This window comes from Oreochromis aureus, linkage group 1 (genome assembly GCF_013358895.1).
Source record: "Oreochromis aureus strain Israel breed Guangdong linkage group 1, ZZ_aureus, whole genome shotgun sequence".
NCBI lineage: Eukaryota > Metazoa > Chordata > Actinopteri > Cichliformes > Cichlidae > Oreochromis > Oreochromis aureus.
In genome coordinates, this window is record NC_052942.1 from 25,985,675 (window position 1) to 26,010,113 (window position 24,439).

The window sequence follows — 24,439 nt, forward strand, 5'->3', positions numbered from 1 at the left end:
GTCTTGACATGAAACAATACACAGGAATGTGCCTTTTAAAAACTATGCCCAATCAGAGCAATTTGCCATGGGAGCAGTCTTATCAAATTCTAGGCACATATTTTTTGCGATGCACCTGGCAACAATCTGTTGAGTCCCGCTCAAATAACGTGTACAAAATTAGCTGAATGCTTTCAAAATTTTCAAACAGCAATTAGTCCAATGCGATGTGCTCCCATTTCAGTGCATTTGTCTACGTGTCCATCCAGAAAACACACCCAAACTTCACGCAGAGGTTCAAGAAAACACTGAAGCACAACGTGAGTTATTGTATCAAAACTTTATTCTCAAATAATGTCATCAAAATAGCTGATAGATAAACTGTGTGTCTCTTTAGCAGGTTGTGAGGCTGCATTCACTTACTGTTATTTAACCCTTCATAACATCCCATTGTGTCTCTCCTTCATGATCTCCAAGGAGGATAGAAAATTCCATTTTTAAGGTACGTGTATAGACCAGGAGCCTCCAAAAACTGTTGCCAATTTGATAATGAAGCTAGCGCCTAAATTTGCAACATGTTCATGTTCCACTCTAAAACCAGTGTTTAAGCAAGGAGTACCAAATCTCTTCTCATTTAGACAGAAATGAGGTCAGATTTTAGTCCGTAAAGGGGTCAAGTCCAAAATCCAAAATCTTTTTGTGCCTGTGAATGTCATCCCACACAGTCGCACAGGGCTGCTGTTACACAAGAACACTCTTTTAGGAAGCTTCATTTCAAACCACCAGTAACTACTGTTAATAATATTGAGACGCGTAACATCTGGTGTTTGTTTAGTGTGTTCACGTGTCTGAGATCCAATTTTTTTTTAAAGTGTAAACAATATTTTAATGAGAAGAGTCACCAATTTTTAGGACAGCTGCCACATAAGAAGCCATATAAAAAACTGTTCAATGTGCCACTGCATCGTGTACCATATCTCTGTGAATGCTTTCAAAGCTTTAATGTTCAGAAGGACGACACGCTGTGCTGGCTGCAAAAGTGTTTTACACAGTCAGTAACATTGTCTGAAGGTGTGACTCGCGTCATACGTGTCCCTTCAGCACAAATACAATCAATGCCGGGTTTTCTGTTCCTGTGTAAAAGCAGCCATGACGGACGAAAGAGATCTGACATTTTTACATTTTTCATCTTTTAAACTCAGTTTGAACCATAGATTTTTTTTACATGGTGTGTAACAGTAAAAACATTAACTGTAATGAACAAGATTTTTTTTGTACCTACTTCATTAATCATAAAAAGTACAGCATGTTTAATAATTTGTTTCTTCTTTTCTTTTTTTACAAATTCTTCATAAAAAATAGATTTCTGTACAAAAATGTTTTTTTTTCTTTTGCACCTACTTCAAGTTCAGCAGCACATGATGATGGTGAGACGGCGGAGATGAAAATGTAGGTATTATGAGGCATAAAATAAAAACATTTACCATGAATGCAACTTCCTGTTAAGGACCTGCCATTTCTCAGCTTATTCCTGCCTTTCGGGAGAAGAAAAAATAAACTCTATATTTCAGTATTTATGAGCAACAGCGATGCTTTATGTTAATATGTGTTGCTGAGAATGCATCCTTTTTGTGTAACGTGTAAAGATAAGCATATGTGAGGCTCACACAGCCATGAGCTGGAAATGCCATAATTATCCTTTTGGTTAAATAGTGGAAATAAAGTAATATTCAATCCAGAGCAGGTAGTAGATTATAGCTCTAACATCAGCACACAGCATGAGAAGCTTGTCCTCACCAAACTGTTGAGAACAAGATGAATAGTCTTGCAAAAGAAATATAAACTATACTTAATATTTAGTTTGATTAGCATAAAAAGTGAAACAAAAAACAAGCCAGATACTTAGACTATATGTGTGTAGGTAAGACTAATATTGTTTGAGAAAAGAGATACACAACAAGGTCAAATTTCCATCTGGCAATGAATTTCCAGCAGTGATTTTTTTCCCCCAAAAGCTCATTGTGGCTTTGAGTCCCTTGTTTCATCGAGGACTGCTGACAATACCGCTTTAGAAAAAGTGAGGGACAAATCAAACTTCTCCCCAAGCTGTGAGAAGTCCTAACTGAAGAAGTAAAAATAACCTTGGCATTTTAAAATTTAGTCTGTAGTTCCTTTCTTAAATCTTGCGGCCAGCTGTCGCTGCTTTAAACAGCGAAGACTGCTGACGATACCAAATTAAGGACAAACTTTGAAACGTCCTGACAAATTCTGCTAAAAAAAAAAAGGCCTCAAGTGAAGACAACATCGTCCAGATTTTCAAGGCATCTCGTGGCACTTATCTGTCACGTTCAGCTGAATTTCGTTCTGCTCATTTTAAAAAGGTTGAGTGATGGAGAATAGTAGCACTGCTTTTAATCCGTTCTTAAAGTCACTGTAAGCTGCCATGTGCACAGCTAAGGCTGCTTTTCTCCCCAGTGCCTTCCTTTGGCAGGGCACATGGGAGAAAAGCAGTCTTAGCTACGCCAAACAAGGATTTTTAGCCTTGTTGTAAGGTTTGACTCTATCAATTTCCGATACAGTAAATCACTGCACATGGCTTATAAATATTTCCATGTAGATAATCATCTTATCCATGTATGTTCTTAACCAATAATGTGGTTAACAATATGAGGTTTTTTTTTAAAGAGAATCATGAGGGGTGTCTTTTTCCTCATTTTGATCTTTAACATTAATTTAACTTTAATTAGGAAGACATCATTTTAATTATCTCCAGATGTCTCTTCTTCACTTTCTACAGAACCTATTTTTGCCACAATGTTGAGGACTTTTTATTGAAATAGATCCTTTTATAAAATATTTATTGTGCTTGGCTGTAAAATAGTACTTGAACACTGTCTGCACCACTACTGTGACATTGTTAATCTAAATTTATCTTCGCGTGAATATACCCTTACTCTCAGTGTATGAATGCAAGGAGTGAAAACACTTACTGAAAGAAACAGCTGATGATGGCATCTGTAACTACCAAGCTGACTGTTGGAGAAACCTTGAAGGGTCAGCGGAGGTCAGACATTCATGCGAGGCCCCAGAAACATTATAACTTGAGAATCCTGCTGCAGTTTTGATATGTGCAGTTTGTGTTTGGCTGAACTTCTGTGGGGACAGTGAGGTTCTGCTGTGACCAAAACACCAGAACAGAGACAACGCAGAGTCTGAATTTTCTCTTTCGGGCACACAAGGAGATCAAATCTCTGCCATTAATTGTTAAAAACGAGGCCTTTTATTACGCCGGTGGAAACCTTGGAGCTGCTAATTTTCAGGCTCTATTATGCACTCTTGACTCCATAGGAACTCTCAACTGAATTAATTAAATCAATTAAAACAGAGTCACGGGGTGCACTCTAACAGTAAAAAAAGAGAGTGGAGGCTCACGAGGTGTGAGCAGATGCTCTATTTTTGTTTACAGAAATCTTGTTTATTCCTGTGAAGAGACTTTAAATATGCATCTTCTGACTTGTGGTTATTGCTGTTATCTTAGCCACTACACTCGTCTGTGTATTTTTATTTTGTCTGCATTGCATTGGTGCTATTTTTGGCTGTCTGACCACGACCCTGATACTGAAGCTATAAATGACAGGCTGACAATGAGGTATAATTCCTCCATACATAATGATTATTGTTCCAGCTCGCTTCTTTTCCAGCGTTTAGGGCTGGGTGTACAGTCACATTCAATTACCGGAGCTGAAAAGCTAAACACGCCCCCTTCCTCCACATTTGCTGTTAATTTATTCTTCCTTATCTCATAACAGGTGGCTGTGACAACCTCCTCATGCTGAATGCTTTTTTAAATCCCTGTATTTAGGTTATAGTGAAAATCTACACATTTCAGTTAAATTAACCTTTGCCAGACTCACTATATGGTTTTTAGGGTATTATTATCATTATCTACTCACAATTTTATACTGTGTGAATGAATGAATAGGTGTAGATGAAAACATATATACTATGGACACGGAAAACATAAATAAAATAAAATTTTGGACAACAAAAAAAAATCGCGTAAGGTTAAAGCAAATTCTTGACATATAAAAACAATGACTCAATGTTGCGCATGGAGTGTGCAACAGGAAACAGACCTAAAGACAACGACAGGCGATAAAAGCAGTTAACATCTGTGATTTAAACCAAGTGCAGCATCTTTCGAAAAATAAAAATATTTTGAGAGGACACTGCGAGAAATAACAAGCTTGGTAAGCGACTTGAAACTACCGAATCCTTTTTGAATCCTGAAAACCGTTTGACGCTAGAACAGCGTTTTGATTTAAAATAGCAGGAAATTAAGCAGACTGGGGTCGCACTCACTAAGCTTGTGTATTTGTTGCAGTGAGGTTCCAGCATTGATAAGCAGGACGTAACTTACTCTCTGCACACGAGGTATTTCTCAAACAATGGAGGGGCTCAGGGGACGATAACTATCGACAACAATAATTGTGCATGTTGTCTTCATGCTGTATCTTTTTGTCCTCTGTGGTAAATTACCAATTCTCAACGCAAATAGGTTGTGCGCTCTTTAAAAAGGTGTGTTCAAACAAGATAATGTGCATCAGATATTTGATGTGTCGAAACGATGCATGACAATGTGTGTCGAAAGAGCGTTTTTAAAGAGCGTTAGAGAAACAGTCACATGTTATTCCTGAAAGCTCATACAATCTACAGCTGTAGCAGTAGAATCCTCTGAATTTGATATACTATATATCTAACACTGTAAATATTTGAGCAACACAAAGTTAAAGTACAAAATTGTACATGTAGTCCTCACATTCTCACATTGCAAATTATAAAAAACTGACAGATTTGACAGTTTAAATAAGTAGTTTTTCTCACTGAATGGGGAGTCTGAAGATAGAAACTGCTTCAGAGTCTGGTGATGTAGCACTGAATACTTCTGTATCACTGGCCAGATGGCAGCAGGATAAAGAGGCAGTGACTGGGGTGGGTTTTGCCTTCTGGTCTCCTTTGAGTTCTGCACAAACGCCTCCCCAATATCACTGATTATTGGTAAAATGACTACCGGTGATGCTCTCCTGCTGCAGAGCCTTCTGGTCTCAGGCCATGTGCATCCCATATTAGTAACGTGGCACCAATGTTTCACTGGGACCAAACTGCACGTTTTAAAATCTTTTTGAAATATTGTATTTAAAGTGTTAAATATTACTAACAATATTCAGTATGAGCTTTCAGAAACAGCAAAGTTTCTAAATGGCAGGACGACATTTCCTTTCCTGCTTGGAGGTCCACAGGTAAACTATTCCCAACTTTCTGGTTGGCTAGCGTGTTGTCATGGCAACAAAATAAACAACAGTATAGCATGTGGTCACACCTTCTGCTTACAGGGAGTGTGAAATATAAATGTGTATATACAAACACTCTGTAACCCTGTATTTAATCATTTTTGTCATCTTTTTAAAGATAGAAGTTTTTGAATAAAATGCTATTTTTTAATTACTCATTTTCCAAACCCATTTCAGACCCAAAAATTATTCATTTTTTTTTCATAACCCAGTCAGAAAAACACACTAGTGCAAAATTTGTGCGGTTTATATAAAGTTTATATTTTGGGGTCCCCGGCAGCAGTGGTTTGGGAAGTCCCATGGGGCCACTGGGGTTTTGAACATATGAGTCTGTTCATCAATATCTTCACTGAAGAAAAATGCCAGAAGAGACAATAAGAGACTATTTGCCTCTGCTTCCACAGCAACATGTCCTCCTTCCAGCACGACTGACAGAGGTGTCTATCTGTCCTTTTGTTTGCGTCTGTCAGTCAAAGAATCTGTCAATCAGTTCATCTATTTCTGATTTTGTGGCTGGAGAGTATATAAAATCAGTCATTTCCTGACTGAAAGTCCCGATCAGAGCTATGAGAAGACAATTCATTTCCTGGATTTGGCTACAGCTGATTGCAGCAGTCGACGATCCTGACAGCTTATTGCCTCCAGGCTTCCACTTGTTCAGCCACCAAGCACAGAATCCTGGCTAGTTTAAGAACGAGAATCAGTTGTCTGACTCCTTGATTGTATTAGACAGGCCTCTGGAAACCAGTCCACTGCGTACACCAACCGGGCAACTCAAATGTCTGGTTTTCTGGTTTATCTCAGCTTGCCTAGTGCTACTGTGGAATATTGTATTAAGTTGACTGCATGTATTTTGTACCTGTATATAATAATATTTGAAAATGTTCAATTCACATCTAAAATAAGTCCACAGGTTCTGATACTGAACCTGGGGAAAACTTTGTTTGCACAAGCCTGATTTGGTATGTTTTAGCCTAATAAGTTGCTATCTACTTTGTGTAGATATTATTAGAAAAGGTGAAATAAGGTAAAGACAATTACAGAAACCCATAATTAACTGATAACTAAACTTTACTAACTCTGTGATTGTCCTGCTATATTGAACCCAACTCGTTCAGATCTCCAAATAGGCTAAAACATCGTCAAACTTCTCTGCAGCTTCTATTCGACCCTGGCTTGATTAGCACTTGTCCATCACAATTAGCACTAATTTCATTCCAGTGTCTAGGACTGAATGAGAGTGTTATTATGTCAGTATGTTTTGTCGGTCTTACAGCAGTCTGTGCAATCACTGTTATTTTTTGAATAGACTCTGTTAAAGTGTCATTACGTCTCAGGGTATAGTCCTGTCAAGTCCCATATAAAGGAAATCCAGAAAGAGGTATATCTACATATATGAACCATCTAATGTCTGGAGAGGGCAGAAGGGTGGATGAGTTTCCCCTGAGGTTTGAACCTCAAATGAGTCAAACCCATTCCTGGCCTGCAGCAGGGGAGTTCGTAAGGGGCGCTGGGATAGAGTAGCATGAACAACAGTTTAATTGTAGAGGGGATTTCTGAGGGCCATATGACACTGGCCATATAAAACTCTTTCTATAAGAAGGTTGTGAAAAAGCACATGTCAACCAAAACTGGACAAACATGTTCTTTCAGGGAATTTAATTAATTGTATCCTAAATCTGTGTTTTTCCCTAATGACTGAATTACAGCATTGGATCTCCTGAACGACAGACTTTGTGTTACTTGATGACATCATTGTCTCCTCCCATGCTTATAGTTTCCAACTGATTTTCTCCCTTTTTCCTCTTTCAGACTACGGGGGGGTATTATCCTTGTTCAGGTAGGAAGTGGAGTAGAGCTGCATCACTATGCAGATGATGCTGTACGAGGACCAGCTTGCTACACAGCGACTGCTCATGGTGACGAGTCCAAATCCTAAGTTAGTCCTTTCGTTTTTGTTTGGTTAAACCACACTGCAGACTACAGCAATGGATGCTGGACCGAACCACTGTATGGGCAGTGGCATGATAGCTGGACTATACCACAGTGCAGACGGTATTGAGTGTGGTATCAAATCGAACTGCCTTAGCCTCAGTGGGTTTCATGTTGGTGTCATACATTGGATTTTCAAATGATGCCTGACCATTGGAGCTCTCGTGGCCAACATAGCCATTGAACTGGACCTTTGGACGTGTCCTAAAAGAGAAAAGAAAAATGCCATTGCATGAGTTACACAGAGCTACTTTTTTAAACTTTATTAAATGGTCAGGAACAAAAAATACACTACAACCGAAAGTGGACGGGAACTGAAACACAAATGGAAAAGTAAACCATGCAGTAAAACAGTACAACAGTCATATTTTCAATCCAGGAAGAATTTACACAGGCCTGTGAAACTGTTTTCCTAAGCACACAGACTGTCCAACATTTAGAACAAAAAACAATCAAACCAGCCATCAGTTACTGAGCCTCAAGGTTTAGTGACTGACACACTATGGTATTCTAGCAGCCTAGTAGTAGTAGTGAACTGAACCAGAGCCAAAAACACTAGAGAATATTTGATAACATCTATCAGGTGGCTCTGCTTGTGCTGGATTTTATACACAAACTGGTACACAATGGGAGTGCTCTCTGTCACTTGCCCTTTTGAATACATATTTAAAATATTCTCTGAAAGCACTTGTTAATATTTAACTCACATTTAAGCTTAGATTTTAGTTTTTATATACAAATATTTACAGTTCTACAAAAAAAACACATTTTTAGCCTTTAAGTTCAGATACATCCATCAGCAATAACTCTGTCACTGTTTGTCTTCTGCCTCAACCTGAACAAACTCTTATATTTGCTGAAAACAAATATATACATTGATGTTTTACAGAAAGGTACATAGAAGCCCTGAGCCAATTTAAAATGCATGAATATAGCAGGAAGTAAATAAATTATGTTTCATTATGGCTGCTCCCCCTGGTGGAAACATGAGATATTATAATTGTTTTTCCCTACATACTACTTAGGGGCGCTACCACTTGTGGCTGCACTGACTACATTGCTCGCAGGGGATCTCATTATGGCCACAGACCAGCGGGGGACCAGCCAAGGATCGGACAAAGATCCACCATGCTCTTTTCATGGACTAGCCAGCCATTCAAGTGTCTGTGGTATGTTTCTGAATGCATTTTATATTTGAATTTTAAAAGAAACACTTTGTGCAAAGTAGCAGCTCTTCTCTGAAGTCAAGGTGAGAACGCTTACCTTTTCTTGGGAGCGAAAAGTTAGCTGTTAAAAAAAAAAACTATTGCTGTATTTATTCATTTTATGCCCTATTGAGGATTTTAACTTCAAAAAGCACAGAAAAGAAAACAATTAATGGACAGCAGAATGGCCGAATTTCACTAGTTAAGAGAAAGTCATCTAAGTGTAATGGTTAAGAATTAACTTTTTATTTACCATATTTAATGGTTAAGAATTAACTTTTTATTTACCATATTTATTTTTGCCACACATAGCTGTGAAATGAAATTGAAAAGAAAAAAGAAATGACCCCTCTCTGTCATGTCGGCTGGCTTGTTATGCATGTTGGTATGCAACTTCACCCTTAAGGTTAAAGGAGCAAACTTTGTAATAGGAATTTTCTAGTAAAAATCTACAAATTGCAGTGAAAATTTATGGCAGGAATGAGAGCATGTACCATAACACTCTGGTTTGAGTAGTTTGGCCGCCCAGTGCCCATCCACTGCTCTTATATGAGCATATCAGCATGCAAACTGCCATCATCCAATAGCACCGGTTCAAAATATGCAAATGTATTATTACTCAGCCTGCTTGAATTTTTTTTTTTGGAGAAAGTTACTGCAGGGGTTCAAACGGATATACTATATGACAACCTCCCTCTAATTTGACTGTTTGTCGCCGATTAAATTTTTGGATAATCAGGTCCTATAATCCAGTTAGATGTAATCACTTACTCCCAAGACCCTGTGGAACTATTAGCAGGGAGGAGCGCTGCAGCAAAAACGCTGTTTGACTCTGACCTCATTAAGAGTGTATGTACGTGTGTGTGCGCACGGGTAGAAATCCAACCCTGGGGAACCACTAAGCCTACCCTACATGCTCAACCCATTACTTTACAAAACTGCACACAGTAACACACACTGCAGACCTCCCTGTGTGGCAGTAGCTTAAATTGCTGCACTGGTCATGGCTGTAGGTGCAATAGTTTAATTTTATTGGTAGAATGAAAAATGGCAACCATAATTGCTTTGACAGTATTATAGATACTGTGCAGACATATGGGCCAGAGCAAGAAAACTGTAGTGTCACCCGCTCACACCTTAGTTTTAGTGCATAAGCTAGTAGTATAAGCTACTACCGTACATTCTCTGTACTGTACATTATCTTCTGTTGGCTTGCCATTATGTCGGCTAGGCATTATGATAGGCTCGCCACGCTAACATTCCCATCCTGCTGCCGTTTTAGTGAAGATTAATTTTTTTCCCCCGATATAGGTAATAAAAGACAAGCAATTTTAAAAAGCAAACGGTTCACCTGCTTTGATCGACCCATTTCTATCAGGTCAAATACTGCACTTCTTCTTGATGACATCATGCTGACAGAAGGATGACAATGAGATCAAAGACAAAATAAAATGCCCTTTTTTACAAACTTTAAATGACTGCTGTTTTAACAAAGTAGGGCTGCACTACTTTAAAAAGAAAAAAACCCTAAACATTTCTTTGTTTTTTTGGAAGGGAGAATAGTGAATAAGGAGAGTCCTGTTATTCCAATAACTTCTGAAGTGAAACTTATTTTGGTTCTAATTGATTTAGTTTTCAATTTATTTCCCTCACTTCAGAACAACATTTTGGGGTAACTGTGCAGCCTTACTAAACAGCACAAAGAAAAGTCTGAAAACTAAAAACAATAGATGAGAAGTTTGACGGAGGATGTGGCGGCGGGCGGAGGTCTGGTTGTTGTTTGAACCAGATGGATGACAGGTGCCAGTCTTACCTGCCGCCAGGCCCCCAGGTATCTTTTGGTCTCTCATTGTCATCTGTGTCAGCAGACAATGTCCTGCATACAACCATCAGCTTTAATATACATCAACCAGCATTGCACATTGCTAACTGGCAATCAGGTTGTATAACAAATGTGATGCAATGATAGTTACTAGGCTAGAAGACTAATGAGTGCATATTATGCAAAATGTGCTGTTTATCTGTGCAAATCTGCATGACCCTGTGCACATCCGTTGGCATACGAGCCTTCACAGAATGTTAACTAAAGCATAGCAAAATACATGCAACTATTGTGCAAGCTAAAATAGGTCTAAATACACTCTACAAGGCTCATTGCATACTAAAAGCTGTAGCACAGAGCTACCATAAATGACAAGCCAACAGATTAATGTGTGTTAGCGTCCATAGTCTAGCTGCAAAAGATGACTTTGTAAAACTTTGACTGATTACGGCAATGTCCTCAAACTGTAAAATCTCACACAAGTCTTAAAGAGAAAACATCGTGATGACATTTTACCCTCAGTATAGTCCTGAATTATCTGGCATCTTAAGTCACTGTAAGCCTGCTGTGAACTTTCTAGGAACAATAATTAATATCTAAGGTCAATCAGATTTAACCCACATGGGCTTAGAGTTGAAGAGCTATAATTACATTTTTCAAACGTCTGTAAACCTGTCTGCGCTAAAATGTATCAAACTGCCACCTTCTCAACTCAATTAGGGACAAAGAACGCACAAACGGATTGCTTTCAAAATTGTATAATTAATCTCTTTAGGACTGGTTGTACTTTGTGAGTCTTAAAAGATGCATGGTTAAGTTTTGGTGTCAGACCATTTAGAATGAGAAGTATGGAAGTGGAACCAAGAGAGTCCCTAATTCAATATGTCATGCCTTTGCAGGCATCTTTGTAACTGACAGACATGATGTAAATACACCAAATAGCTAACTGCATTAGCTGAATGAAAGAACTAAATCACTGGATCAATGAAACCCTTATAATTCATTTGAAAATGATCATCTTTAAATAATTGAAAGCAGATTTTATCAGGTGAACATCTTGAACATTAAATGATTAGATGCTCTTCACATGTTCATTATAAGCATCAAAACAAAATATAAAATTTCACTGACATTAGTTACTAAGTTATTACTTATTGCCTTTTTTTATAACAGAGATTGAAGAAAAGCCTCCTTTGTATTCTACTCTGCTGCTTGTCTGTTTTTCCTTGAAGGACTGATGTTGAGGATATAGCTTACCTGTGCTTGTAGAGGTAGAAGGCAAATCCGGAGAGGATGAGGGCAAAGAAAGGAACTAAGATGGCTGCTGCCACAGAGCTGCTGTTTGTGTAAGGGTTTGATGGGTCCATCGGCATGGTTACAGGGCCTAGGGACAAAGACACAGATAAACCAACACATGCATAAACTCCTGCACACAGACACATCTTTGTGCATGGTTAAAAGAAGCTTTCTGCATTGTTAGTTTCTCTCCCGTGTCTATATAGGCAGAAGCAACATTTATTTTATATGATTTAACTGATAAAAAGACCTCATTAATATTAAATATTTTAGTGCTTCCATAATGTTAATACTGATGGTGACATTACGAAAAGCCCACCTTGTCTTGTCAGATAGAACTTGCCAAAATCTTTACTGTGAATATGGCCCTGGTAGACAAACGTCTTCTGGTCCGATTCAGCAGTAACCTGAAAAACAGAATTACAATTTAATAGGAACTTACAATACTGTAAAGTATACTGTTAACGTAATATACAGTATACTGCATGCAGCCACAATTTGCATGATCAGTTATTTAAAGTGTTGTTTTTATAAAATGCATTAATGCACTAAATTCAATAAACTGTTTCACGTTGGGTATACTTTTGATGTACTACCCTTGGCAGTATAATGGTTCAGTATTTAACACTATCTTCTCACAGCAAGAAATTTATGGGTTTGAATCTGGTGGTGAAAATTCTTCTCTATAAATCTGGCCAAAGTGGTGACTTGAATACATTTATCTACGTGTAAACCCTTCATGCAATTTTGTTACATAAGCACAATGTCCTGAAAAAAAAGTGGTTGCTCCTCTTCTTGTTCTTCTTGTTCAAAGGGAGTTTTTCCTTCCCACTCTCGCCAGCTGCTAGCACAAAGTGAGCTATTTGATTCTTGAGGATTTTCTCTGTATTACTGTAAGTTCTTTACCTTATAACACAATGGCATGACTGTTGCTGTGATTTGATGCTATATAAATAAAACTAAATTGAATTGAACTGAAGCTTGTTTATTTCTGGAGTTCCTCCATGTACTCCAGCTTCCTTCCTCAGTCCAAAGTGTTGCCGGTAGGTTAACTGGCAATTCTAAATTTGCTGTAGGTGTGAATGTGAGAGTGTGTGTCTTTGTTAGCCCTGTGATGGAGTGGCACCTGTCCCGGGTGCTTCTTTGACAGGTGAGACAGGCTGAAGCCCTCCTGCAACCTGAAAATGGGTTGATGGATGAATACCACATCCTCTACACTGTGCTCCATATCCCGCTCTCTATCGACCCCCTTTGCTCCACTGTTCATCTAATTCAGAATTTGAGGACTGCTTTATTCCGAGATCAACAATCAAAATTTCATCTTCTGACTGTAAGATTGTCTTTTTCGGGAATCGGAATCTCACCGAGCCACGCCATCACTTTCTTTCATTTGCATCCAGATTAGCTGTCTGTCTGTGTGTCCATCATTCCTTCCTTCATTCTTTCTGACACTATTTTCCTTCATGTGTGTCTACAACAGTCTTTTACAGTTCCTACACACAGTTACTCAGTTTTTCACTTCTCCTCTCTGTCAACATGTCAAACATGACCAGCTGTCTGTCCAATTTCTCAGAGATACAATATGTAGACCAAAAAAGTCCCAGCTTTGAATATCAATTTTGAGGCTGCATATTTCTTCACATTTGCATCACATAATGAAGAAATGGGCTTTTTTTTCCATTATTTGTCTGGTTTTCTTAATCAAAGCAGTTGGAAACTAATGTATACAACGCTACGTGTCAAAAAGAAATTTGGGATACATGGAGAAAATGTGGAATAATTATTGAATAACTCAGCTCCAGATTTGTGATCCTGTGGAGAGTTACATGCTGGAACAATATCGTGTTGAGGATATTAACTTCTGGAGTTATACACATGCCTGGGCATCTCATGGTGACAACAAGCCGTGTCCAAATTCACTCCCACACTGACTGATTCATTCCTGCCTGTATGACAGACAGGCAGCTGTTTACTGAGCAGTAAAGTGACACCATCATTTTGTGAAGCATTGCACAAAGTCAGTTTCCACAATTATAAATGCAAGGATTTGTTCTGAAATATGCTATAATGGGTAGTACAGGCACTCCTCTTAAAATGCCCAGCTGGGAGTGCTTAAGAGTGCTTTAGAGGCACAGATTTTTTTCAGCTCCGATGCTTTGGTTGCTATGATACGGAATATCCACAAAAAGAAATGTGTTGCCAGTACCTGACTCTAGATGACTGATGCTTACTTGGTGGATTCAGAACAACAAAATCTTTATATCTGTATTATTATATTATATATATCCATATCACAATGCACCTCTTTGACAAGAAGCAAAAAATGTTTGATACGGGAAAAGAAGAGGAAGTTTTCTTACATATCCATCCATGGCCCAGTTGTCATTTTTAAACTTGCTGTAGTAGTGCTCTGTTGGCCCTTTCACCTGGTAGACCTTCAATAGCAGCTGGTTTTCCTCTGACTTGTAGGTACCTGGATAGAGATAGAGAACTGTTAAATATACAGATAACTTGATTAGTGCCTTGTTGTTTTTTGTTAGCGGTTCGAACATTCGAAAGCGGTTATAACGGTAAAGAGAAAGACACCGAGGCAAAGGTGCAACTGGAAATTGAGAAGTGAAAAGACTGACAGAAAAGTTGATAGGCAAACAGGAAGAAGAAGACACTTTGACACTTTTTAATGATCATACTCTATTTTCTTCACCAGGCACATGACACATTACGAAGGAAAAAGTGACATTTACCCTTCAGCTACATGTCTCTACTTGGTTAACTACACAACACAAAACTGCTGCTGTTTAATATGACAAGTCCATATAAGTGAGACATCAGAAATCTAAGATATAGTTACTCGACTGGCTGACAGTTAAATTCCACTGTAAGGAGCTTCTTGGTTTTTTTTTTTCAACTAGTAATTTTTTTAACACATAAATCTACGGTTCATATAAATTAAACAGAGCAGTGTTTATAAAAATGTGCAATATAAAGGAACGTGCCAGATTTAGCATAGATACCAATGATGCTTTGCTAATATTGTGCAAGAAAATCAGATCTTTAATAACCTGCTGTGTATTTGCACCTATAGTCGTGCTGCTTCTGTGATATTTACACTACATTTAATATACGCAAATGTTACCTCACTGACAACAAAGTCGGTGCTATAACAAAGTTCAGACCTTCACATTGTATAAAATCAAGTATTTTTAACTTTTTTCTATATTTGATGATCTTGTTTCACTCTGTATTTCTTTATATTTTGCTGGGAAAATGGGTCCAATGTAAACATAATTGGAAATAATAGGCAAAAAAGGGAGACAAAAACTTAAGAGCGTGATAATTACTATTTGGTATGACCAGCTTTATTCTTCAACACAGCCAGGAATAGTTCTCCAAGTTTCTTAAAAGACATTCCAAAGGTCTTCTTTGGATGTTGGCTGCCTTTTGTTCCATTCTCTGTAAAGATGATCCCACACTGCTTCAATAGGTCCGGGGTTTGAGGAAGACAATCCATGACTCAGTGTTCCATTGTGGGGTTTTTTAATGCAAGTATGCTTTTACTATATTGGAAGTGTGAGTGGGATCACTGTTATGATGAAAAATTAAGCTCTTGCCAATCAGTGGCTTTCCAGGCATTACTGCATGGTCGATTCTTGACAGGCATTCTTCCACGAAACCATTTCTGATCCACTGAACGGCCGTATGTATCTGTCAGGTCCTGTGTCAGGGTTTTGCTCTATTTTTTCATATTCCTTAAGAACATGACTTTCAAATAATGTTCATCTGCTGTAGACAATTTATTTGGTCCTTCACTTTCTTCTTTTGTCCTCTGTTTGTCCTGGTTCCTTGTTGTTTTAAGGACATACTGCACACCATGTTGAGATTTGCCAAATTTGTGGCAGCAGCTCTTTGGGAATCACCTTGTTATTGCAAAAATACTATTTTATGCCAGTTGAACTGTGTTACTTTTTGTCATTTTTCACAGTTTCAACTAAAGAAAAGGGAACAAATTATGTGCTTTTGCAACAGGCTGCTAGTAACAAAGTGTCTAAAGATGCAATTTAAAAAGGACTATTTGCCACATTTTCTGTTATGTGTTTATAAAACTGTGGTTTATCCCTTAAGTAAGGTGCCTCCTTTGTGCTTGAATGAATTGTCAGCCAGTCCTAAGCGACTTTTAGATAAATAAATAAATAAATAAATAAATAAACATTCTTCTGGAATGGTCAGGTGAAAGACCATTATAAAAACGCGAGGTCAGGCTCCTTGGAAGCAAAATAAAAAGAAATAAGGGGTGGCTCAAGACTAGGGTTGCCAACTCCCTGAAAAATAAATAAGGGACACCTCATGGCCAGGGCCGGGCAACCCAGTTGTCTTCACCCTTCCCAGTGTGGTGAATTTTGTAGCTCTTTTTTGTGTGTGAAATTATTTTTTTTAACCATTTGACTTGAATTTGATTTAAGTAGATGCATATTCTTTGTGATATGACCATATGGGAAACAAATGATCATTTAGCCATTTATTTTTAGCTCAAAATGACAACATTAACACAATAAAACAGGTCTCTTTCTTAAACAGAAGCCTGTCATGCTTAACCTTTGAGAATATAAGTAAATCTTTCTTTAAAAGAACTCTGTCCTGCTTAACTTAAAATTATATAAATTAATAGAAAACAATAGAACGAAAAACACTCTTGTAACAGTGCACATATAGTGCATTTAGTACAATTGGCTTCAGTTGAGGTATTATTTCAGCTTTTCTAATGCTAATCAGCTGCTCCCGTTTGTAAACCCGCTTGTTCCCATGATTACGCATCATAACTCATCATCATTATTCATCTATGTATTACTTTTATGTATTAGTCATCTATTTGTTGTAATCATCTATCCTTGCAGTTGTTTATTACACAAAATAAATTATATTATCACACTTCTGGCCACATAGCGCTGATATTCACTTGCGCTTTATAGGTGTTATCGTGCACTTTTTCCAGCCAGGTGTTTTCCTTTTCCCATTCCTCCCTGTACTTTTGCAGCCTTTTTTTTTTCTTTCTCGGAGGGGAACAAACATTGCTGGGCTTACACTGTGCGATTTTTGGCCCATTTTGAGCCGATTTTTGAGTCGTGCAATCGTTATGGTGATCGGCCCGATTTTGGCCTTCATCGTGCATCGTGTAGTAGGGTATACGTGCGGTAACGAGAAGCGATTAACACCTCACGACCAGCTCCCGATCATCAATCGCTCGTGAGGGTGTCACCGCAGCCGCTCTCACTGATCATGCGCAAACACGTAAACGTCGGTGAAAAAGACGGAGCAGCACGGCTGTGCAGCGTGTGATCTGGACACAAGCGATGGAGGCACAACTTGTAGAACTTTGGAAAGCTCATCTGAGCCTTTTCGATGTGGCATCACAAAATTATCACGACCACAACAACCGTGAAAATAGTTGGATTTACATTGCTGCTCAATCACAGCTGCCTGATCAATGTTTTTCATTAGCAATTTAGCAAAGTTGATGGTGGTGGTGTGCGTGTCTGTGTGAGAGAAAGACACAGAGGGAGAGCGAGCGACAGAATTTCTGTTATAACCTTCATTTTATGGAGGCACAGTGTGAGCACTCAGGTTGCATCAGACCATCGGGCCGTATAGTGTGAGACCCTGCATCGTGACCTATGAACTTATAACCCCTGCGAGTCAATCGTGCAGTTTGAGCAGGAGCTGAATAACGCGACTGAAAAAAAATCGCACAGTGTTTGCCCAGCTTTAGGTGTACTGTCGTCCGAGACTTGCACCGCAGTGTCGGCGTTTGTTTCCCTGTTGGCCATGCTTCTTGTTGTGGTCATCTGTTGTCTTCCGGTATTTTCTCCGTAATCGACCTTTCCTCGACCAATGAGATAAGCGGTAATCTGAATTGTCATACTCAAATTGTCATAAGTGTGCTGTCAGCTCATTGGTCACAAAGCAGGAGAGGGGCTGGGAATTATGTTTTCTTTTTTTTTCTTTTTTTGTCTGTCCCATTTGGTTCTTTAGCCGTCAGAATTGTTGTCTGAAGACCAACAAGGATACCAAATGGATTTATTCTGCCAAATGGATCATCATGGCATTGCCATATTGGTCCATTTGATCAAACTTTGTTGTTATTATTTATTTTATTTTCAGTTGTTACAGATGGGACAGACATGACTGGGGGATAGGAAAGGGAGAAAGAAAGAGAGGAAGGAAAAGAAAAACAGAAGGGAAAGGTGATAGTGAGAAAGGGCACTTACAAAGACAAAGAGAAAGAAAAAAAAAAAATCTCCTGGATCACCTGTTGAGAGAAAAAGAAGAGAAGACAAGCAAAAAAGACACAGACAAACAGGCACACACAGACATAAACATGCTTTCCCACCCTCATGCACACATATACAAACACTCAGCACTCACCCAACGTAGGGACAGACATACATAGACATGTACACACAATCATACTCCCCAAACATACTCTATGCCCCGGGTCCAGGTACCCTCGCCCCAGAGGGGGAATTATGTTTTCAAACAAAGTGTTAATTCCATTAAAAGTTATAGACTACTTTTGATTCTCACTGTATTACGGAACAAAGTGCGTCCCTTATTAGCTCAATACGGGACGTGTACTTTTGTTTCTAAATACGGGACGATTTCGTTTTTTAAGGGACGGTTGGCAACCCTACTCAAGACTATTGCACATCTGTGTATTTCAAATATAATTTAGGACTTATAATACTTACATCAGGCTTTGTTTAACTGAAGCAACAAACTGGCTCAAGTGTTTCTTGGTTCTGTTTCATGTATAAAACTGCATTATTAATGTGTTTCACACAGTCTGAAAGTAGAACACTAGCTCCTCTCTAACAACACTCAAAGCAAATTTATGAACGTGAATAATAAATTTTGCTTTGAGTGCTTCCTTTCTTGTTTTACCTGACAATCTGATGGACACGCCGCTGGTTTCCAGTAATGTGACGTTGACTCGACCACTGGTATCATTGAACCCAGTAACCGTAAAGGCAGTGGCCTGTCTCTTCCCAAGGTACTCATAGAAGCCGCTCCACTCAGAGTTCGGAGAGAAGACATCCACTGGAACTGCAAAGAAGTCAAAGGCACAAAACAGGAGGAAATCTAAAGTTTAACATTTGCTGTTGCTATCAATATCATTAATGTCACAGTGTTTTTTGGATATTTTTGTCAGCTATAATTTGCCCTCTTTCCCTGTTAACACTAAATAACATTAAAGGTCACAAACAGGGAAGAAGCATTTATTATTATTAGGATTAGTCTTAAATATTTGACAAGAAACAGACACAGCACGTCTACCTTTTAGTTACTTCATAATTGAACAGGCCAGTGTGAGTTTGTCTGAATCCTACACTTAGAAACAGGACTTCTTTAAAACACAGCAGCTGCAGGATGCATGGAAGATCAAAACTGTCTCCTTCTAAATGCATATATTGATTACAAAATCCTACTTAAAACCCATAAGGTATTAAGTGGTCTTTCACCTGAATGTTTTCACTGATTTATTTGCTGCATCTCAGCTGTACTTCACAGCATTTCACTGTCATCCTATAAAATCAAAAAGCTCTGTGGAATCAACACTCACTGCAATCTCAATACCCCCTTTGGGGAATACTTTGTCTCAATCTTGTTCATCAAAGCGCAATTTAATGAACTCTGTTACAAACATGGATAACACGGTACATTTGTGGTGTAAGCGAATGTGTTGTTTACTCTGCATACCACGAATCTTGTTCTTTTGGACATCTGTATCCCCTCTGCCTTTGGGATTGACTTTGACTCCAACTGAAACATTAAAAAGCACAGAGATAAATGTTGTTTGCTTGACATTTAAAGTTATGCAGAGAGAACATTTGGTAGATTTGGGAAAATATAAGTATGTGACGGGACTGAGCAAACAGGAAAAACACTCGTTAAAAAAAAAACCATTATCTAATTGCTTTTTCATTGCCATGTGCTACTTCAAGACAAGAGACAGAAAACAGCTGGCAGTCCATTTCCTGTCTGGGTATTATTGTCTTGTTGCTATACACTTGTATATCACAACATTCACAGCCATCAGTTCCTCATCTTTGAGAACAGATAGCGCCATGAGTATGTGATAAAAAATATCAACAACAACAGCATTCATACGCCTGAGGCTGATTTCCCAGAGCATAGAAATAATATTAGTGTGATAAGCTGTATTTATCTTAAACCATATGGGAATATGACATCCATTCTAGATTTTAGGCAACATATCAGCACATTTTACAAGCAGTGCATTTTCAAGATACAATCTGAATACCTTTGCAGAGCGGTGGTTTTCCTGACCATCTACCATCACTTTTACAGGTTCTGTGCTCTGAGCCCCCAGCCAGATAGAAACCTTCTTGACAGGTGTAGATCAGAGTGTATCCCAAGGTAGGCAGGTCCATAGATCGAACATCTACATTACTGGGGGTCTCTGGCTGTCTGCATGAATGGGCTGAGTGACAGGGAGGGGAAAGAGCAGTTATCATAAACACATCCATGCTTTAGTTTTAGGAAGTTTTTCTCCATGAAATTACAAATACAACCACCAACACTGACTTGAATTAGCTTAAGTTTTTTTTACTGATGTGCCGAGATACAAATGTCATTGTGCACAGAGTTTTTCCTTACCTATACACTCAGGCTGTGTTCCACTCCAGGTCAGGTTATCTAGGCATGTTCTTGTCGTCGAACCGAGGATGTGGTAGTTTTTGCGGCACTTGAAGGAAATCTTACTGCCAACCTATTTATCATAAAAAGCATGATAAAAAGTCTTCCCCCAGCCTCTAAAACTCCATATAGTAATGACAATAGTCATTCATCTTGAACGTACCGCTAAAACCTTATAGCACATCCATTTTTCTACCTTTTGTTGTGATCATGAAGTTTATCAAACATTTAAACTTCTATTTTTGCTCCTGCATCACGTGCTGTGTCTGTGTTGTTCTACTGGTGTTAGTAGAACTCCTACTCTTTATAGAGTTGTCAGGGGAAATATGATATGAAGATGATATCCAATTATGCCTTCACAAATTGAAGGATTTGAATGTTTGCTTAAACTCCATTAAGGATTGGACAGCCAATATATTCCATCAACACATTCTTATCTCTTCTCCAGACAGCTTGGTGCTAAGATAAAAGAGCCCTAAAAACTTTGAGCGTTAGCTTTTCCCTGGTGTTTACTTTTCACTTGCATATGAAGTCTCTGATTCTTGGTTCAGACCTACAGTACTTAATCTCATATGAGGATGCATGCATATAGGTGTTCTCCTTGCATTGCTGCTACTGACTTTTAATAAATTCTGGCATATTGTTGCAACATCTGAAAGTGGTAGAACATTGATGCCATTTGTTCACAAGTTATGCTGAATTGTCTTTTATATAACACATCCTGAGATACTTGTAGTGGCCCTTCATCATGTTAACAAAATATCTGCAAAATTGCCAAAGTTAAACATTAATCCCATCATTTTAGTAAAATAAAGTGCTTACTTTTCACAATCTTTTATCTGAAAGTGCATACTTACAGTATAATATTGAAAAAAGCAGTTATAAATACCTCTTACTTGAATAAAAACTTCAGCTGGTGCTACAACTTTCTTACCTGAATAAATTAGTCTTCCAGATATGTAATGAATTATACATGTTTTATAGTGCACTAATAAATGTTTCTTACTTGAAAGCCTTGGGCCATGACTGGGATACCATAAGCTGGAGTTCCTGGATCACGACAGCTGTTGAAGGCTGGGTCTGCAAATACATTCACACAATGAACATTTTTAGAAATATTTATATTTTTTACAAAGTCTTTTCAGTGTCATACACTTACCGGTTACTTTGTCGGGTACACTTGTTTAGTTGGTCGTTAATGCAAATATCTAATCAGTAAATTACAGTGCAGGGCATCAGTGCATTTACTGTAGGCCGGTAGTTATATCTATGTCTATCAGCCTACAGTACTGTTGAATTTCGAACTGAGAATCAGATTTAAGTGACTCAGGTGGTGTTTGGTGCCAGTATTTCACAAATTGCTGATCTGCTGGGATTTTCCTGCACATCTGTAGGGTTTACAGAGAATGGTACGATGAGCAGCAGCTCTCGTGGTGAAAATGCCTCGTTGATGCCAGAGGCCAAAGGAGAATGGCAAGATGGCTTCAAGCTGACAGGAAGACTAACTCAAATAACTGCTTGTTACAACTAAGGTATGCAAAAGAGCATATCTGATTGCACAACACACTGAAGCAGATAGGCTACAGAAGCAGAAGACCACACCAAGGTGCTGCTGCTGGTGTAATGGTGTGGGGGTACCATTCGTCCCATTTGAACCAAATGGACACCACGGACTAAGTGACTATTGTTTACCCATCTTCTGATGGCTGTTTCCAACAGGTTAATGTTATGTCATGAAGCTCAGATCATCTGAAAAATTGGATTCTTGAGCAAGATGATGAGTTAACTGTAGTCAAATAGCCCCCACAGACATGAGATACTATCAGTCTAGTATAGCACCTTTGCGATGTGGTGGAAAGGCAGATTCAGATCTTGGATGTAGAGCTGACAAATTCGTAGGAGTTGTGTGATGCTATCTTGTCATTATGGCTCTGAGGAATGTTTCCAGCACCTTACTGAATCTGTGCCATGAAAAATTAAGGCAGTTCTGCAGGCAAAAGTGGATCCAGACCAGTATTTGCAAGGTGTAACCAAAAAAATGTCTTTTTTTAAATTGATTTTTGAATTATTGGTAAGACTTCAGGCACTTAACACAGAAGATTATTCAATGCCTCACCAGTATCAGAATACATTATACTAAAGTCTTAAGAAGTATAACTTTTCTATGTAAGTACCCAGTTAGTACTTAAATCTGAACAATATGCAGTAACAGAGAAAAACACAATTATTTTTAGCAGAACAACGTGACAGAAATTCTGTGATGGCTGTGCTGTTCTCGCAAGACTGATTTAATTCCACTTTTTTCCTTGTAATTTTACAACTTGTTCCGAAATAAGCTCCACGCTTCCAAAACAGCGAACACAAACACCTCAATTTCACATCAAAAAGTGAAGGACTGCTTTACAAGATAAAATCTTTAAAGAAACCAAATGCTGACATCAAAACTACACACTTCATCAGTTGACGAGATAATATCTTCAGCTCTAGGTATGCAGGAATACTAATGCCAAGATGTGAATATGAGTAAGCTCTACAATCTTGTTTACCAATAATCTGATTTCACACAATTTTAATCATAATATGATGAAATGTTTTCCTTTGCAGTAGACAAACTGTTCATCTAAAATTGTGAAACTACTGGAATATGTATTCATGATTTATGTAAGCATTCTGTTAATGTGTCTCAGTCTTTATGCATGATTTTCTGTGTGTAATGTAAAAGTGTGTTGGGAGTAATATACTGACCAGATATCTCAATTTCCTTTAACAAACTGACACTAGCACATTTATAAAAGCCCAGAAAAGCACTGAAATGCACTGGAACAGTACACTGTTTTCTGTAAATGTCATATCCTATATGATAGGTAATTTTAGCTTGTTTAAGCTGACCAGATCTCTGTTTCCTGATATGAGGAAACAAAAACTCTTATGGATGTTTATGATTTCACGCTGGACTATCATCAAGATACTGTAACAAGTCCTGTATTTAGTATATATGAAGTATCTACATCTAAAGCTGAAGCAGCATCTCTGTTGTATTCCTATATACATTATGGGGCATAAATATGAAGTCAGCATATTGTTTGCATTTAGTTACCTATGCAAGCTGGTTGTTGGCCACTCCAACTTCCATCTGCTTGACAGACTCTGGATGCAGAGCCTACCAGCAAGTAGGGGGCATGGCAGTAGAACCTGACCTCTGACCTATGTAGGAAAGCAAATATGAAATTATAATACAAACCAAAAAAAATGCACAAAATTAGGCAGTAATGGGGAATGTTAATTAATTCATCAACTTATCAAAGGGGTTTTGAAGTGAAAAATTAAATTGTGGCAGGATAACGCAAGTAAAATAGTTGCTGTGTAGAGCACAGAACGTAGGAGACATAATACAACTTTTTCATTAACTTATAAACCACTGACCGGTATGAAAAGATATTTCCCTCTCTGAATCCTCCTCCAGGAGAGCCAGGATCACCACATAGGACAGCTTGAAAAGACATAAAAATGACAATTAGGACTCTGTACTGGTACACAGATCGGTTAAAAATGCTAAAAGGTAAACAGTAATGTGCATCAGCATGCTGCGGTGTATAGTATATGCGGTGGCACGCTAACTTACGCAGACATTGCGGGATGTCTCCTGTCCAAGTCCCATTCCCCTCACAGGTTAACACAGCAGGAGTGGACAGCTGATAACCGTGGAAACAACTATAGCTAATACTCGATCCCCATGAATGGTCGGTCCCTTCCACTTTCCCATTCTGTACTTGAGGGGGAGCTCCACACTGGATCACTGAAACACATATAACAGCATTATATACAGAAAAATAAAATAATAGGAAATTAAACAGTTCAAAAGATAACATGAGCTAATGCACCACTGCAACACATGTCTACTAGTAGTCTTGCAGAGCTGGTTGTAAGGTTCATGCAGTATACAACTTAATCCCGTAACAAAAGTGACTATTAGGGTTCATGAACCAATTAGAAAGGAAACTTTCGAGGTGACTTGGAAATAGCAGCCGGGGGTCGAGAAACAAAGCTGGAAATGGAACAACTGAAAAAAGGTCAACATGACT

General features: G+C 38.4%; 1 protein-coding gene across 1 annotated transcript in view; it reads right to left on the reverse strand.

Moving 5' to 3' along the window:
* Positions 1-304: 304 nt before the first annotated feature.
* Positions 305-24,439, reverse strand: part of LOC116333697 (CUB and sushi domain-containing protein 1) — a 422,781-nt gene continuing 398,646 nt past the window's right edge. Inside the window, 12 exon segments of the mRNA XM_039613940.1 lie at positions 305-7,526; positions 11,607-11,733; positions 11,965-12,052; positions 14,006-14,118; positions 18,582-18,743; positions 19,398-19,460; positions 19,963-20,142; positions 20,319-20,430; positions 21,364-21,437; positions 23,455-23,561; positions 23,781-23,847; positions 23,980-24,153. Of these exon segments, the coding sequence (XP_039469874.1) occupies positions 7,367-7,526; positions 11,607-11,733; positions 11,965-12,052; positions 14,006-14,118; positions 18,582-18,743; positions 19,398-19,460; positions 19,963-20,142; positions 20,319-20,430; positions 21,364-21,437; positions 23,455-23,561; positions 23,781-23,847; positions 23,980-24,153 (1,427 nt within the window). The 3' untranslated portion in view covers positions 305-7,366.